Genomic DNA, 17,493 nt, shown 5'->3' with positions numbered 1-17,493 from the left:
CTGTCTGTCCGTGCACGCTGTAACTTGAGTAAAAATTGAGATATCATGATGAAACTAGGTACACGTATTTCCTGGCTCCATAAGAAGGTTAAGTTCGAAGATGGGCAAAATCGGCCCACTGCCACGCCCACAAAATGGCGAAAACCGAAAACCTATAAAGTGTCATAACTAAGCCATAAATAAAGCTATTAAAGTGAAATTTGACACAAAGGATCGCATTAGGGAGGGGCATATTTGGACGTAATTTTTTTGGAAAAGTGGCCGTGGCACCGCCCCCTACTACTTACTTACTTTTGTACATATCTCGGAAACTACTATAGCTATGTCAACCACACTCTATAGAGTCGTTTCCTTTAGGCATTTCCATATACAGCTCAAAAATGGAAGAAATCGGATAATAACCATGCCCACCTCCCATACAAAGGTTATGTTGAAAATCACTAAAAGTGCGTTAACCGACTAACAAAAAACGTCGGAACTTATGAACCAAAAACCATATCTCAGGAACTACTCGACCGATTTTAATGAAATTCGGTATATAATATTTCCTTAACACCCTGATGACATGTACATAATATGGGTGAAATCGGTTCACAACCACGCCTTCTTCCAATATAACGCTCTTTTGAATTCCATCTGATGCCTTCTCTGTATAATATATACATTAGGAACCAATGATGATAGCGGAATAAAACTTTACACAAATACGGTGTTTGTGGAAAAATTGTCGTGATCGGACTATAACTTTTCAAGGTCCCTGATATCGAACACGAAGAACTCAGTGCCTAACCTAATTTTTCACCGAAAATATCGGTAAATCTCTCAGAATTTAATTCTAATTAATTTTACAGCAAAATAAAAAAATATGTAAATGACGGATAATGAAATCTCGATTATCACTTTATCATGCGAGAGTATAAAATGTTCGGTAACACCCGAACTTAGCCCTTCCTTACTGGTTTTTATTTCTATTCTTTTTGTATTTCATACTGAAATTTGTTTTGTGATTGCTTACAGCTTGATAAAAAAAATATATTATATTTCATTGCCCTCAATAAACAATATAATTGAATATAGAAATATATTCACTGGCTTCTTCAACATACTTTTGCAGTCAGATGCAAAACAAAACAAGAACATGAACTTGCTGATTTCAATTAAATATTTGAATATAATAAATGAATAGAAAATATTTAACTCTCATTTTCTTTGTCATTGCTCCAGTCGAATCAGTGTTTTGAGTTAAAACTCCATTCAACCCGATTACCAACAATGGATAACCTTCTCCGAGCAATATGAATTCCCCAAACATAGTTTGGGCAAAATTATATTATGTATTGGCGCTTTAGCGCAAACTTTATACTTACATATGTATGTACATATTATATACATATGTAATATTTTATAAATAGAAGAAGAATATAGATCTAGAACATCTCACCTTTAATTTTTATATTCTAAATACCTACCTTTTGCTAAGAAGTTTGTAACACCAAGAAGCAAACAACGGAGACCGTATAAAATATATACATAGTACGAGTACATGATCATCGTGACCAGATGAGTTCATTTAGGTGTGACCGACTATCGGTTTATAAATTGCACACGCTCATTTTTTCTCAAAAAGCTGCTAACTTGTCAGATCACTATAGTTAATAGCTAAAAATTGACGACGACAAAATCGATTTTCTGTTGGAAAACTTTTGTATTTGACGAGTTATCCTCACGTCTGGCATGAAATATTGTCCAAAACAACGGTATAATCGGCGAAGAAATTGTTCAGAGCGAGCCGCACATATGACCGATCAAAACCAAGTTCTTGTACGAAATATTTTGTTTTTGAGAAGAGTATTATAGCTTCGGTGCAGTCGAAGATAACACTTTTACTTGTTTTATACTATTTATTGCTTTCATAAAGACGGCTCTCAGTCTTTTCACTTTCATTTGACAACGAGAATACTTTAATTATTATTTTGTTGTATTCCTTAATATTATTAATATTTAATCTTTTCTTATATATATAATTTTAATTAAAGTAAGTGCAGAGGACAATAATCTAAACTATTTCATATTTCATTTATTTCAAAAAAACGTCTTCAAGTCCGCCTCTGTCAAGCTTATATCATTATAAAAATTTACTCATAAAATCTGCCAAAAATCAAATAAAAAGTCCCACGTAAATTAGTACAATAAAAATGTAACCGTAGTCTAAAATATTACTCTATTAGCCAGAACACAGATTGTTTTTAGCTAATTATTTTACACATATTTTTTGCTTTATTTTTTGTTATTATTTGTCGGAACAATGCTTATGCAAACTGACCTGACGCACAAAGCACCTGTTCAACCCACGCACCAAACAGAAGTTTTGAAAAAGTTTTCCGCTCTTTTGTGGTAATCACACCGCGTAAATTCATGCAAATACATGAACTTTTTTTTGTTTTCTGTTCGAATATTGCGGTTGAAAGACGCCAACGCGCGCCACATGCGATGCGCCGTTACAAATGAAATTGACCTCATTTTCGATTCTCTCACTCCCTAGACATAATATGACAATAAACATTCATAGAGTACTATGACAATGCACATAAAAAATAATAACAATAAAAAAGGTGGCCGATGACAACAACTACAAAATGCGTAATCAAAAAGTAACGGAGATCCTTTGTAAACCTATGTAAGTCTGTAGAATGTGCTGCAGCGCCATTGTCAAAGTCATACAGAGTCGCGTTTGTAATGCCAATTGAGTGGGGAGTAGAATAATTTTTATTGTTTTTATGCCTAACTAAATTTGTTTGTACGTATGTATGTGTGTGTGGGTATAAGTTTAATTGTTATCTTTGTGGCGCATAAATCTCTTTGAATTGTAAACGTAGTAGTAATTTTTTTTACTTGTACATAAAAAGATTGGTTGTAGAAAGATGAATTATAGATAGTTTAGTTAATAGTTAAAAAATGCAAAGTGCCAGGAGAATCGTTAGGCAGGTAGATTAGGATTTTGAAGAAAAGCACTCTGTCTCTTTGAAATTACTTGAAAATTTGTTATCGGTGAACTTGAATCGCCTCTGGAACTGGTATATGTACTTACATTTTTCATCCACAAATTCATAAATTTTGTTTTCGATAGTTAAAAAGCAGAATTTGTGTGTGCTTTAATGATGGTAATTATTCTTAATAAATTTAACAATATTACGGAATAGTCTAGTGATTACGTTTTTATCTCTAACAGGACTAATGATCCATTCATACATAACTTTCCTTGTTTTGCTTGACAAGAACAAAAAACGAAGAATATAAAATAGTGGACGCTATGTTTTCTATGCTTATTTGTAATAATAATGTTGCTTAGCAAAGCGTGAAAAGATGAGAGTTGTCCAACATTTTGCTTTCCTTTGCTTTGCTTCACCTCGATGGGAACAAACTCATACAAAAGCATCAACCAAACTTCTCTGTCAAAGTAAATGTCTGATGCAAAGTGAAATACAATTTGTAAGTGAACCAGCAATAGAAGTCTTTGATTACTCTAGTGATATGATATGATTTACTTCACCTTATTTACTTTTTGTGGTTTGTTGGTTGAGTTAACAGAGGTGACAAAAATAAAAAACTCTTAAGTTCCGTTTCGCTTTGCAAAATATACTCTCTTTGAAGTGGGTTATCAAAATTTCAAAGAAGGAAAAAACGTTAACTTCAGTTACACTTTTCACAAATACAAAAGATTCTTTACAAAAACTTGATTTTGATCGATTAGTTTGTGTGGCCGTTATGTGTACTTCGATTTGACAAATGTATTTGCAAGTTAAACAAGTGTTTTTGATTGGTACAAATTATTCAAAGAGGGCGACAAAAAACGTCCAGGACGGCCATCAGTTGATGTTGAACAATTTGAATTATCAACACGTTAATAAAATAAAGGAATTGGTGTTTGAGAATAGACCAGGCACAGTCAGAGATCTTACTGGCATCGTTAGAATATCGGAAGGATCAATGAAAACCATTTTGAAACATCGTTTGGGCCTAAGAAAAGTGAAAGAACAGGGTCGCATTAAGGTTTGCTAAACAATGCTTTCCGACTTTCAGAATGTCATGAAAAAGTTCTACTAGCGATGGGTCTTAGTTCTATGCTTACGACGCGGAATCATACGATCAAACGACTTCGATGTTTGGTGCACTCCGAATTTCTTTCGACTGAACAAACGGTCAACAAGAAATACTATTTGAGTGTTGTGCGTCATCTGCATGAAGCTATTCGTATAAAGTGGCCGGAATATTGCGCATTAAAGACTAGCCGGTAATAAACTTTAACAACTGTTTCGAGAATTGGGAAAAGCGTTGGCACAAGTGTACTGGGGCCAAGTGGGATTAAGTTTAGGGGAACGACATAGACTTTGAAGAATAAATTAAGAATTTTAAATTATGAAGAAAGTCTTATACTTATTTTTGCTAGAGTAGTATGTATGAAATGTGAGCTTCACTTTAAAGCATGCTTATCATGCTTCAGTTGCTTAATTCACGTCCATCTCAATCACGACCATTTTAACATCTATATACATTCTGACACTTCACTACAAAATCTAAATCCAACTTAGACGAGAAAATCATTCAAATAATTGTGGGCATGTAGTTAAAAAAATGGCAATAATTGAATGCCAGAGTATATGCCACAATTTTTTTTTCGATTGTTAGAAACAAGTTAGATTGATACATATACATACATATACATGCATACGTATACATACATACCATTTTATAAATATTACATACATACATATGTATACGATACTTACATACCCTAGTGGTACCTACACCTATGCACATTCGATGTACTCACTGCTAATATTTATAAGCCATAAAAGAAATGGAAAGAGACGGGAAATACGAAATGAAATGCGAGCGAAAGCAATAGCAGAAAACGTGCGTAGAAAAGAAACAAAAGCGTAATGGCGAAATAATTTCTTTTTAACTTTTAGAAAATCTATGCCAATCAGCGAATTAATGACTAAAGACAGAAATGGCGTGAAATGCAAAACGAAGTCTTAGTAGTTTATATCTAATCATAGTGATTGACAGTAACAGTAATTATTGTTGTTGTTATTGGAATGTTGTTGTAATTTTTGTTGTGGCAGTAGTAGCAGACAAATGTGACACAGTGTGTCATTTCGATTATTTTAAAATCAATAATAGTAAATTGTTGTTAACTAAACGTTTCGGAGTTTCATACCTTAAAAAAGAAATTTTTATCTCACTTGTTTCACCTTTATTTGCATTTTACAAACACATTTTTATACCCAGAACACACCGAACAGAAAAATAACTTTTTCACAAACTTTGTAAAACCCTTCAGGGAACGTGGGAGACCCTATAAAGTATACTTGTATATACTATATACTATATATAACTGATCAATGTGACGAGCTGTGTCGGTTTATTCATCTTCGTCTATCAACGCCATACACGATTAAGTTTCTTAGTTTCTAAGATATCGATCTCAAATTTCTCCACAAAAATAACTCATTTTTAGAAACAGCTACCATACAAACTGGCCGCTCAAAAACAAGTTTCTGTAAGGAAAATTTTTTTATTTGGCGAGATTTCTTTTTTCTATGTATAGTGAATTTCTTCTACATTTTATGTTTAGTTTACTAATTACTGATTATTTTTTAACTTTTTTATTCTAATATTTTACAAAAAGTGCCATTCTACTGCCGAAATTGATCCACTCTGCACTGTCGACACAGTAAAAAGAGCGCACAGCAACAGCATCGTACTGAGCGAAATCAGAGACCAACAACCGTAATACGCATAGTCTGCGAGCAAGTATGAATTTTTGGTACACTTACAACAACATGACGTCGCGGATAGCGGCCACTATGAAACTTATGCCGTGCAGCCAAGCTCGCACGCATTTACCAATAAGTCTGTTCTCTAGCGCACGTAGTCTGAAAAACTCATCATGCTCATGCATCAGCTACAGATGAGTCCCCCAACTCAAAGCACCAGCCAGCGGGCAACAGCTTTGGCTTCAAATCGAGCTCAGCCATGTTGTGTGCCTCTACTTGCTTTTGACTGTGACTTCAGTTTCAACTTCGTGTTTTTAATCATGTTCGGCACTCGTCGGTTTTAAACGCAATTGCCGATTGCGGAAGTATGTCAGCAGGTCTTTTGAATAACGGTACATTGGCTATATGTGTTATTGTTGCCGGCAGTCCATAGCCACATTGCTACAATGCTGGTATGCCGTTTTGTGTGTGTTGCTGTTGTTGGCAGACAATTCTGCTTGAGCTGGCTGGCTGATGTTGCTGTTGTTATTGTTATAGTGTGTTAATGACAGTCAACGCTAAGCTGCTTTAATGGCTCTCCGTTCAGTTTTATAATAAACTGTCTCTCATGAGGAGAATTGATATTTTATGCTCTTTTAGCTCTTATAGCTCGCTCTGCGTTGCTCTCTCTACTTTCTTTTATCTGCCTCTCTTGCAATTTCTTTCTTTCTTCTTTTCACCTACTTCGTAACATCGGAGACAATTTCTTTAACTTGCAGCATACTCACTACAATCAGCAACATTCCATCACTCTCGCTCTCCATTTAGTAGGCTCTTTGCTGAGAATTCTCCGCTTTTATTACGACGCAACATGTTGCTGCAACATTACCTAATTTTCCCAGTAACGTGTTTTTCACGTTCCTCAATTGCGGTTTATATATGTGTGCTAGTTGTTGTTATTGTTTTTCTTTATCTTCCTCTTTTTCTGTGCCATTTAAATGCCAAAGCTATTTTCACATTTGTGTGATTTATGTATGCTGTTTTTGTTGTTGTTGTGGCCCATTCTCATTCTCGGCTAGCGTTTTGGTTTTACTTGATTTCCATGTTGCCAAGGCAAGTCGTCCGAACGTCCGGGGTCTGCCCGTGTCCGCGAACTTGTTGAAAGCGAAATTTATTATGATATTACTGCTGGCAGCGTTTTTGTGCGATTTGCCTTATTTCCATCGTTTTTCCAAGCACATACCACATACATATGTACATATTTATGTACGTATGTGCATACTTATGTTGTTTTTGTTATTGAAGCGTTGGCATATTTGTGCAGCAACCGACTGTGAATTTCAATGCAACCTGCATACTTGGAATTGCTTAAAGGAATAAGCACTTTCACACAGACACTTGAGCATAAGGGCATACATATATGCTGTACTTCGTTACTTATGTACTTATGCACTTATATGCATATGTAAATTCATCTTTAATTCTGAATCTTTTATGTCAGCTATGCTGCAAGTCAATTGCTCAAGCCGGATTTTACAGGAAAATAGAAAAGGAACCATTTATTTTTAGGTCCTAAGGTAAGAGTCCTAAATAGAATTGCTCAAGATATACTCAGTGAAAATTTAATGGTGATGTTATGCCAAATACAAACAATAGACTTAAGACACAAACTTGGCACATGGAATAAATTGTTGCAATTACTAAAGACTTATGGCACGAACTCGGTACCCAAACCGTTATGGTTACAGTATGGCAATAAAAGACTTAAGACACAAACCTCAGTGACAATGATCTTTGTATGTGAAAGACTTTAGACACAAAATTCAAACAAAGAATTGACTAATGCCTACAGTGGCGGTCAAATAAATAGTTGCATTGCAATACAATATAAATTAGTAATTATGCTCTTGAAAACTGTCTATTTGTAATGCATTTTTAAGCATGGTAAACGAACTTTTTATTGTGAATATTGCTACGAAAAAGTATTGAACAACTAAAGACTTAAGGCACAAACTTGAAAGTAAAAAGCCAGTGGTGGCAGCTAAATAAAAATTTCTATTACTTATGAATAATAAAATTGAAAACAATATATTTTCTTTCTTATTTTTCTCTAAATATAAATATTGAATACTACACAAAATTAATTTGAAAAACAAAATTCATTGCGCTCTTGAAGTAGAGGCTGAAAAAAACTCACCGCATTCTTGTCGTCATGATTTCTACCCTAATAATAATCTGAAAAATAAAAGAATGATGAAATTCTCATTAGTACGAATGTCTAATATCTCAAGAAGGTGCAAACCCGAAGAAACAAAATTTCATTAAATGGGCCCTGCTCAAAAATAAGGGTAGATTTTTTCACTATGTCGACTTTTTTTAATTTTTCATTTTTTGTTTCTTCATGTGTTGAGAGAAATTTAGAAAATATGCATGCCATATTTCAAGTTAATCGATATGTTGTGGCATTTTTTTTTATCAAAAATTCAGTTGAATCGGGTTAATACTTCTCTGAGCCCCCATATACCTAATTTAAAGATTTTTGAACTTCCGTGTGATTTTATACCCCATATATCGGCCAATATATGAAGTTATCTCAATGACATTAATGAGTGTGTTTGACTCATAACAGTGTATCTTTGTGCCTAAAATAGATAGGATAGAACGAAAATTTTGCCTTACCTCCATATACTAATATCAGGATTGTTGAACAAACGGTCGGCTTTACTACGTCTACATACTTATATTAGAGATGGTATGTGAGGTACCTTATTGAATATATTTTTTTAGTATGTGGCATGTTTATGGTATTTGGTATTGGCAAAAATATATAAAATCGGGTCAATACTATCCTAATTCGCATATACTACATATAATGATTTTTGTTACTCTAACCAGAGCATCGGTTGACGATTTACGGCTTAAGGTATTTCCCTAACTTTGATTCCTGATTCCTGTAAGTTGCTAGAGTATAAAATGTTCGGTTGCACTCGAACTTAGCTCTTCCTTACTTGTTTTAAAACTTTTTTCGCCAAAAGCACCTTATCTTCGGCTCCACCTAAGCTATAAAAACCTTCACAGGTGAATTTTTTATAAAATAAAGAGGTATAAAAATGTCCTAACACATATACATTCACAGTTCATCAGTTTATATATAGCGGCTATGTGCTAAATTGGTCCTATCTAAAAAATTTTTTGATGATTGTAGCGATGCCTTGAGTAATAATTCATACCAGATTTCTTGAAGAAGTCTCGTCAAATGAAAAAGCTTTCAATATAACCACTTGATTCTGGTCATTTAGTTTGTAAGGCAGCTATGTGTTCGGGTATCGGTGTTGTTGACAAATGAACACCTTCCTGGTTAAAAAATATGTATGAAAAGTTTCAGATTGATATTATAAAAACCGAGAGACAGTTCGCACTTATAGAGGGACAGATGGACTAAAATCAGAAGAACATGACTATATTAATTCAGCTTGCCATATACATATGTACCTTGTTCTTTCTGAATTAATATTTATCGGTTATCGCGTCAATATACTACTGCAATGAAAGAGAGAACTTTTTGAAATGCGGCATTTTTTACATTTTCGCTTTATTACTTTCATATACTATATAAGTTAATAGTGTTTAAAATTTTTGAATATTGTATTTTGTCCCTACATCACCCGTCTTTCCAAACGCCCATCAGTCCACTTAAACGTATACAAAATATAAAAAACAAAAACAACTTCAAGAATAAACACACCTACTTTTTGAACATATTTTTACTTGCCAAACCCCAAAACAAGTTCATACGAGTAGGTCTAACCGCATGAAAGTACATAACTGTAAACGTGTAAATGTACACAAGGCTCAACTATTTTTTTTACCTGTTTAAATAACGTTTTCGCTTAAAGTATTCTTCACATTTCTTTCCACGCTTTCTTCTGACTTCGTATAGTTTTTGGAGGTTTTTGAAGCTTTTGGGATAGCTTTGGCTTTCTTGCTTTTGTTAAAGCCGCTTTTGATTTTCTGATGTGCTCAAACACTTGTCCAACCACCTGTCAAACTGAAATGTATTGTTCATTGTTAATCCACCGATTATTAGTGGTAATGGTTGATGGTGATTCAACAGCTTAACAGTATAAGCAGACTTGAAAGTGTGTGTATGTATGTATGTCAGCATAGGAATTGGTTATACATGCATACATACTCAGGAATTTACATATATATATGTACATATATACACATACTTTTATATAAAATTGTGGCTTAGCAATTTTGCTGGGCCAAATTCCTCTTCTCTTTGCTTTTAATGTATAACATACACACACCTATATATGCATGTAACATGTTTGTATACAAAAAAATAATATAAATTCTTGGACACAACAGCTTAAGCTGAAAGAAATAATTTCCCAGCTTCTCTTCGAAGCAGCAACTTTGAACCTGGTTGAATGACGCCGGCTGCCGCTGAGCGCTTAAAATTTACTCTAACTACCGTTAGCGATGTTTCGTAGCGGTCTTTGCTTTCGTTGGGCGACTATTTTTTGTTCTTTTGTGTATTTTTTGTGTGTTTTTAGTTAGCCGGTTTTCTATTTATATATCTTGCTGTATATGCTTTAATCTCTTTTATCTAAAATTAACTTTGTTGCTGTTACTGTAATTATTACCAAAATTATGTTCTTGCCTTAATTGCTGATCTTAATATATACCACTATTTTTGGATTCTGTTCCTATAATTTATTTGATCTCAATACGTCTCTTGTACAAATACCATATACGAGTACGTATTTATGTACATACATACATGATTATATGCATCTACAAATGCTTGTATAAATTAAGCGAGGATTTTTCTAAGCTATTTGTATGCTAATTCTGAAGAATATTAATGTTTTGACCCAAATACCTCATTGAAGTTACATATTTTTGTTATTGCTGCTGTAGCATCTGTTGGTATTTGTATGACTTTAGCTGTTCACGCTGTTAGTGTTTCTGTTACTGTTGCTGATGCTGGCGCTGCTATACCGCTGCAAACAACTGAGAGAAATGCATTTATCTTTGAGTATATACTTGTACAAAAGGGTTCTTAATTTTTTTTGTTGTAATTTTTCTTCAATTCTTACTTGCTCAAATGGTTTTATTTGTTGTAAAAAATTCTTCACCAAACATGAGTTCAATAGCTCACCTTTAAGGGGTTGTTATTTTACTCTAGTTTCACATCTAATTATCATGGGAACAATTTTTTTTACTAAAATTGAATTTTCACATAATGGACGAAACTTTTTATAAAAACCCAGTTTATATTCTTAAAGTTAATACCTTTACAGATATTTGAAAATTGCTAGATTTTTTCAAGTTTCAAACATTAAAGAGATTAAGAATAGAAAAATAAATGTTTATAGCGCCCTAATATACACATATATATTTATAAATACATATATGCATGAATAGAGCAAAACTTTTGGTGTTACTGACTTTGAATATGTCTGTATTTATATCGCAAAAAGAGTCTGTAATACAAATCCTTAATATGACTAGATTTAGTGACGGATATGACTAACTATTAATTTCTCCATCCAAACGTCAATGTAAAGAACCGCTTAACTTTTGTTGAGACGATTTAAGTGGTCACTGCATAATTTATTATGCGCTTAGCTAGCTATCCGTTTGAAGAGAATCCATAAAAGAAGTAAGTTTTGATGTTTTTAAAATTCTATCACCTAAAGTAAACTCCGAATTGAAACCCTTTATATAGAGCTATTTCATAGTCGTAGAATTTTCTTAATTTTTTCTTATTATACGAGGAAGTCATGTGTCTTATAGCTTTACTCAGGTATGCGCTTTCCTATTAGCACTATATATTATATCATATTATCCTGACTAATACAGCACATTCAATAACTATATAACATTGTTATATATTTGAGCCTTCGTGAAAATTTCGAATTTTGCAGAGATCGCACATTATGATATCATTAGGGTTTTCTTTTCTTTCCCAGTCCCTTTTAATTTTCGTTCTTGTTAAATCTTTTACTGTTTTTTTTTAATCCGTCTCAGAAGATATTAAATATATATTCATTGCATTATTGTTGTTGTTCCTTAAGCATTTCTTTGCAGCATACATTACAAGCCTTTCTCGGTTATTCATTTTTTAAACATAATTTGAAATATAACAGAGCTTTTATTAAAGCGTTGAAAACAGCTCTTAATAGAAAACATAAATCGGGGAGAGAAGAAAAGCACTGAGAAAATTCTATCTGGAGCCTCTTGTAAAATAGTGGTAATTCCTTAAACGTGTAGACAAAAGTGTGCTGATGTGGTTTGACATAAGCCTCAATATTGAATTAGTTCGAATGTGGTCATAAATGCACCTAGTAGTGAAATATTTGGTATTTTAGTATAGATCCTTACAAAGTATATGTAAATGGTAACACATTGTTTTATTATTATTATTTTTTATTTTTCTTTATTTCCAGTTAACCAAACGAGATCCAATAATTAACACATACACAAATATATATTACTGTTATCGACTTATGGTCCTCCCCGTTATCCAGCAGCGCACCCGTCATACTAAAATTATACCAGCATATTTGGATACTCACACGCAGTCCTTCTCAGCTATCGTCTTGCGTTCACAAGAGCTGAAAGGAAAAAAAATTACTCGCATGCACCGTAAAATACAATGAAGTTTTGCAGCATGAACGGACCAAGTGAATCTGAAGTTGAAAGCTTACTTATGAGTCCATGCTGGGGTCCCACACAGAACGGCAGCCAAGATCAATATCTGCTCGATGGCCATAAATTACTGCTGGAGCACGATCTGGATTCGCTGCCCAGTGACACGGAACAGAAAAACTCGCTAGATGTGCTCGATAATCTGCTCTTGAATACATCCTCCCTGAATGCGTTGTCCGACCTGAAACCACTACCACCGTTCACCGGCTATACGGGACACTTGTCCATAAATGGCATCTCGGGACATCATTATCATGCGATCGCACAGAGGCTACCTGATGAAAGTAACAACAATTACATACAAAGCGCCTACCAGACGAATCACACGTCGACGACCGGCAATGGCACGACCACCATACAACTGGCGGCGGCGACGTCGGGCACATCACCGTTACCATCGATGTCGAGTGGCGGTGGCGGTGGTGGTGCCAACAGTCATTGCTCTTCGGCCGATCACAACATAGTTTCCTCGTCTACATGCTTGCCTGAAAGCGTTCTGAGTCCGGACGCGGACGCTTGCCTAAACGACGTGAAACTGTTCGCTGATAGTCAATTAGATAGTAAGCTGTACTCAATGGCCGATAGTTGTGTTATGTCTGTAGGTGGCACGGCTGGTATTGGTGGTGGCGGCGGTGGTGGTGCTGGCGGTGGCATAGTCAACAATGGCAACGGTATGGTGGGCGGTGGCGACCAAGGCACGGATTCGTTACACAGTAGTGTACGAATTTATACCGACGCCAAAGATCTGTCCGAATATGTAGATATGAACTCGATAGATGACATTGCGGCCATAATTGGTTCAGCGATAGCAGACACAACGGTGCCCAATCAATTAGATAAGGATGATGGTAACGACACGCGCGACTCATGGATGGACTTGGATGCGTGGATCGATGGCAATTGCATTCAGCAAGATGGCAAACTGCTTGTGTCGCAACAGGATACGCTTAGTGAATTTATCTTGCCACACTCGCCCGTGCATCCGAGCTCCACGCTACAGAATTTGCTCACGCACGGCTACATGCCCTTCCTGCAGAATCGCCTACAAAATGGTCCACCACAGCAACAACAGCACACGCAACAAGCAAATACAGCCACAATGAAAAGTGAAGCGCCCAGTTCTACCTCATATTGTAACGAGTTGCCCACTGCAACATCCACCTCGAGTCCGCCAGGTTCCGTTGTCTCGACCACGGACAATCTGATGATTAATCCGCGCTATCTCACAAATCCACAGCCGTATCAAGTCTCCATGTCTTCAATGAAATCAGATGGTCTCTGCAGTCCCGACATGCTGGGCAATTATCCACACACGACGACTATTACACCCACTAGTACGCCGAAAAGGAAACCTTCGCGCTCCCAAAAGAAATCCAGTCAACAACAAGCGAATGCACAGTCTAGCAGTAGCGGACTTGGACCGCAACAACTCAATGCAATTTCACCATCATCCGTCAACTTCAGCGCCAACGATCTGTCTGGTCTGCTGGGGAAAGAGAAACCCGTGCATCGGTGTAGTATATGTAATCGGGGTTTTCTCAATAAGAGTAACATCAAGGTCCACCTGCGTACGCATACGGGTGAGAAACCGTTCCGTTGTGATGTTTGCGCCAAAGCGTTTCGACAGAAGGCGCACTTGCTCAAACATCAACAGATACATAAGAGAATTGGGCGTGACTGACACGATGCGCGCGAGGATCACGAACAACAGAGCAGTGTTGTCATGATGCACGCCAATATGCGAGCGTTCAAGCCCAAATCTTCAAAATCGTTGCATCTGAGAGTGTCCTAAGTGTGTGCGTGTACGCGTTTGTGTCGAGAGCGCGTATTTGAATATACTCTATATATTCAAGTACTTCGAAGCTACTATTAGAGTGTTTAGCTGTTCTGTGGCTATTGCCGGAGCTTCTCCGATAAGTAGCCACATTAGAGCTACACCAACTCCGCCACACAACAACACTCTCGGAGGCGGCGTAGTGTTCATTGAAGGCGTTGAAGTGTTGCCATCACTGCGCTGAGCGTGAGAGTGGCCATTGAGTGAGAGCTTTAAGCTTGCACTCAACTACTCAATGCCTCCTTGTTAGTGTTACTCAATTCAATGTCCTTCAAAGAGCGAGTGCGTGTTGCGAATTCCTAAATGTATGCCTTTGTATAGAGTGTGGTGAGTATTTTCTGAATATTAATTTGACTACATTTGAAAACCACTTAAATTCCATGGGATGCGAGTACAATCTTTTGTAGTTTAGTTGGTAACGAAAATACTTTTACTTCGAAAAAATTGTATATTTTAAGTGGCTCTTTTGGAATACGAGACACGCAGTCAATATTTGTTATTCGTTGTTGTTGGTTGCTTTTGATCTCTTTAGTTTTACTCAATGTAGGTTTTAGCGGCTTTTAAAAATATGGTTTTAATAAATTAAGGTATTTAGCTCGTCATTCCCTTATACAATTTCGGAAAACCTGAGATACGTAATGTGGAAGCAATATTTTAACGAATGTACGCAATAACACCATTGAAACAAACTTTGGTAAGCTTAAAGCATTTTTATGTTAAAATTTGAATTTACAAGAAGATAGAGTAGAAGAAATTTTTTCGAATGGAATTTGAAATAATTATTTATGTAAGCTTTCATAGTTTTTTTATACACAGATTTCATTGGCTCTTAGTATTATATTAAGATTCATACATTGCAATAATTTAACTGAGAGCTAAGCGGATAAATAATTAAATCAAAGTTCGTAAAGCTTTCGCTCTTTCGAAAGCTTAAAGCTTTTTATTTAAATTTGATTTTTGTTTGATTTATTCAGCAGTTTCTATAATTTATCCATATTACTATGAAAAATATATTTCATAATCAATTTTTGTGAAAATAAAAAGTGAAATAAATTAAATGTCCTTTTCTGGTATACTCCAAAGCTAACATTATATAATACATAATATAAGCTTTCAACAGGTATTTTGGCTCGGACATTGAAACAAGGATTGAGTTGAGCGCTTTTAATCATGATTTCACTCAATATCTGTTATTTTTTAAAATGAGAAATCCACAAATCCGAATTCGTCAAAGAAATGGCATTGGCAACTTGACTAAAAAATACAGTTAGCGTGTGAATAGCGTTAGGCCTATATTTTAGAGCAACGTCAATGAGCGACTGTCGCGAGCGAAAACTCAAAGAGAGCACAAGCAATGTAAGAACAACGGAGCGTCCAATTGTCTTTTTGCAACTGTTGTTCCGTTTTGATGCAAGTGTGCACTCTACCAACGAAACAATGCTGTGGAAATTGTCTATAACATAGGCACTCATAGTTATAATTAAAAAAAACACTGTTTTTTTATAAATGGAAATTTTGGATTAAACTTAAAACAACAAAAATTATGTAAAATCTTAAAATTCTAAAATCTATTTAAATTTAAGTTCAAAGAACAGCATGTAAAAATAAAATTGTTTTAGTATAACGGTAATTTTAAACAAACTGTGTGCAGCGAATTTTGTAAAATATAGCATGCATATGGCGTAAAAGAGAGCAGAGAAATTGTACCTCAAAGTGGAAAATTATTTCATACAAGTAATTTAACAATACAAAATATTACAAAAAAACTTTCAAGTAATGAAAAAATATTTTAATTAAAAAATCGTATACAAATAAGTTTAAAAGCAATAATGTACAAACGAATATGCAATAAAGTAGTGAGTTTAATAAGCGAAGTAAATGCAGTTGCAATAAACGGCCGAAATTAATTTAATTAATTACTTTAGCGGAATTTTTGTATAAAAAATTATTTGTTTAAAATGTATATTAAAAACACTTTTGTTTATGAAAAAATTGTGAAAATTTGTTGTAATCTCTAACAGCCCTGGCGGTGCGTTAAGCGTTTTCTTGAATTCGAGAGATTTATTTCAACGAAATTTCATAAAAATGTTAAAACATTTATTATTTTCTTTAAAATTTTAGCAATATATATATTAAAAATTATTATTATTTTTTATTGGTAAGTTTATGCAAATTGAAATTGTAAAAAAATAATTAAAATACATTGCTGAATCCATGATGCTTTATTTTAGTTAATATCTACTAAGTTTTAATTAGCGTTAATTTATAAATAGTAACTTACTTTTAATAAGAAACGCATATGTCGTACTGTAAGTATGTAGCCTATGCAACTCTAGACAAGTAACCGTTAAACGCACACACACAAATGCAAGCAGCAGTTGCTCAGTTAAATAATTTATGTAAATTAAATTAATGTAAAATATTTATTATTTATTTTTAATTATACACTTTTGTGCAATTATTTATTTAAATGTGTATACCCCACCATTCCTCTATCCAACAACAAAAGCAATTAGCTGCCTTTACCTCCTCATCCCTTAAGTAGTTTTTTGCTAAATTAAAGAAAAATAAATATTAAAAAATGTAAATAGTTTATTGTATTTGGTGTAGTCTTAAATTAAATGAAATTATATTAAATATAAAATGCGTTGCAAACTGTTTCTTAAAATTTGCGAAATATAAATATTTTTTGCTTAAAAAATTCAGTTAGTTAGTTGTTAAATGAAAAAATGGTAAGAAGAATATGGAATGAAAATATTTTCCTAGTGATGCCACTTAATTCTTTCTTTAAAGCATTTTGGGACTTTTTAGAGTAAATTTTTTCGCGAGAAATTTAAAATGGGGGGAAGTAGAGGGTCGAAATAAAGTATTTGTCGTCGAAGTGCCATCCAAATGTTCTGTATATAAATTGATTTTTAAAGCAAAAACAAGAAACAACTTTTGCATAGAATGCATAGACCACCCTTGACAATTAAAAACCAAAAACAAAAAAAAACTGGATTCTGATTGGTCGAAATGGCAGCTTTATCCGATATCGACGGTTCCGACGAATGAGCAGCTTCTTAGGGAGAAGAAAGTGTGTCTGAATTTTTGCACAACTCACAAATTGAAAGTCTAGTTGGCATATGTACATAAATGGCGCTACCAGAATTAAATATGTGATTTTTAGTTAGCCCT

General features: G+C 34.5%; 1 protein-coding gene across 2 annotated transcripts in view; it reads left to right on the top strand.

Annotated features, from left to right (window-relative positions):
- The window catches only part of LOC105223223 (ichor), a 35,645-nt gene extending 18,687 nt beyond the window's left edge, over positions 1 to 16,958 (top strand). For both annotated transcript variants that reach the window (XM_029549077.2, XM_049448528.1), the window contains exon 2: positions 12,221 to 16,958. In XM_029549077.2, the coding sequence (XP_029404937.1) occupies positions 12,430 to 14,163 (1,734 nt within the window). In that variant the 5' untranslated portion in view covers positions 12,221 to 12,429 and the 3' untranslated portion in view covers positions 14,164 to 16,958. The remainder of the gene's footprint in view (positions 1 to 12,220) is intronic.
- Positions 16,959 to 17,493: the final 535 nt, after the last annotated feature.

The sequence above is a fragment of the Bactrocera dorsalis genome, chromosome 2 (genome assembly GCF_023373825.1).
Source record: "Bactrocera dorsalis isolate Fly_Bdor chromosome 2, ASM2337382v1, whole genome shotgun sequence".
Taxonomy (NCBI): domain Eukaryota; kingdom Metazoa; phylum Arthropoda; class Insecta; order Diptera; family Tephritidae; genus Bactrocera; species Bactrocera dorsalis.
Note: the sequence above shows the minus strand (reverse complement) of the source record. Positions and strands in the feature narration are given on the sequence as shown.